The 1557-nt window shown below is 35.4% G+C and overlaps 1 protein-coding gene across 1 annotated transcript in view; it reads left to right on the forward strand.

Annotated features, from left to right (window-relative positions):
* Window positions 1-975, forward strand: part of LOC109236986 (superoxide dismutase [Cu-Zn], chloroplastic) — a 4782-nt gene extending 3807 nt beyond the window's left edge. The window contains exon 8 of the mRNA XM_019403227.1: window positions 714-975. Within this exon, the coding sequence (XP_019258772.1) occupies window positions 714-739 (26 nt within the window). The 3' untranslated portion in view covers window positions 740-975. The remainder of the gene's footprint in view (window positions 1-713) is intronic.
* The last annotated feature ends 582 nt before the right edge of the window (window positions 976-1557 follow it).

Below are 1557 nucleotides of genomic sequence, written 5' to 3' on the forward strand. Positions count from 1 at the left end.
TTCGTGTTAAGTACTTGTAGTCCCCCTCCCCCACCCCCCCGTTTTTTTTTTCCTTTTTGCCGAGTAGTTCATCATCCTCCCCCCTCTTTGTTAACCGAGACTGATTTATTTTGACTGAACCTTAATTTTAGATAACTGAATAGCCTCTAGTTCAATCAGTTACCTGCTCAGGGTTTACTTGTCAGTGGTCTATGCACAGACTTTTGAACATTATTGCCGTAACTGTTAAAAATGGACTTCGAGGTTATGTGGTTTTTGTCTGACTTGGATATGTCGAGAGGAAGACTCAACTCCAAGAAATTACAAGTAGTCTCATAGATTTTCCACTTTGGTTGGTAATTTTAGTCAAGTTGAGATCTTCATATTTTAGATTCCTTAAACCAGGACATATTTTCTCTTTCAGAAGAGCGGCTTCTTGTGTACTTTCTTTTTGCTATTTCATACTATTGATCTTTGGCGGGCGAAGAACTGGTTAAAAATAATTGGTTGCCATTTTCTTTAAACTCCATCATTCGCCCTGGTTCTCAGTGACCTCCTCGTGAATAGTTCTAATACATCTGTCCTAGCTCTTGAGAGCTTTGCCATCTCTGAGGCCCCTTGTATTTCTAATGGTTTGAATATTTTATTCACTTAGAATCGTCTGAATGCTATGTATATAGAGACTCCCAAAAATACATTTTGACTAATGTTCATTCTGAACTTTTCCTATGCAGGCATACTTGGTTTGACTCCAATATGAAGTAATCAAGGTAACAGTATAATTGATTGTTCTCTCCTCCCCAAGTTACGAATAAAGCTCTTCTAGGTGAGTGTGTTCTGAGATATTCTTGATGGTCTTAATTTGAACATGTATGTCCTCTTGCCAAATGTAGCGCAACACTTTTTTCTTCAATACACTGGAATTAACTATTAAGTCGCTATTTTAGCATCCCTTGAGTTTTGGCTATCAAAAATAATTCTGTCCATCTTTAACTATTTGCTGCTTCAGAGACAACAGGTGGTCTTGGTTTATAAATAGCCCCATCTACGATTTCCTTTATATTAATCGTCGAATGATCAACATATAGTGGTGCCTGCCTATTAGTGTGCAAGTATGGTGTGATTGAAATTCAGTAAGTGGAACATGGTCTGAGGTTACATGAAAATGGTTACTTGAAATTCACTACATATTTAGTTACAACTCACTTTTAATTCCAAATTGTAAAAAGTTTTACACTTTTTTAGTAACTCTTTTCTTACTTGAAGGCCACCACCACATAAGAGATATTTTAGCAGAAAAGTGAAACCATTATATTTACTGTTTGCAGTGCCTTTTTTCTAACATCCTGCAATCATGGTGCATTTGTCAAGAAAATATAGAATGTTCATTTCTTAATTAAAACCTTACTCACAATTGCTTGTAATTTGATTATTGAGATTAGCTGAAAACTTAACTGCCTCTTACTTTAATCATTCTGATATAAAAATTAAAATACCACCTAATAATACTTCTTGCTTTCATATAAAACTTTGCCCACACAAATATCGGTCAATTTCTTGCTTTCCCTTTATACACTA

Source organism: Nicotiana attenuata, unplaced genomic scaffold, assembly GCF_001879085.1.
Source record: "Nicotiana attenuata strain UT unplaced genomic scaffold, NIATTr2, whole genome shotgun sequence".
Lineage (NCBI taxonomy): Eukaryota > Viridiplantae > Streptophyta > Magnoliopsida > Solanales > Solanaceae > Nicotiana > Nicotiana attenuata.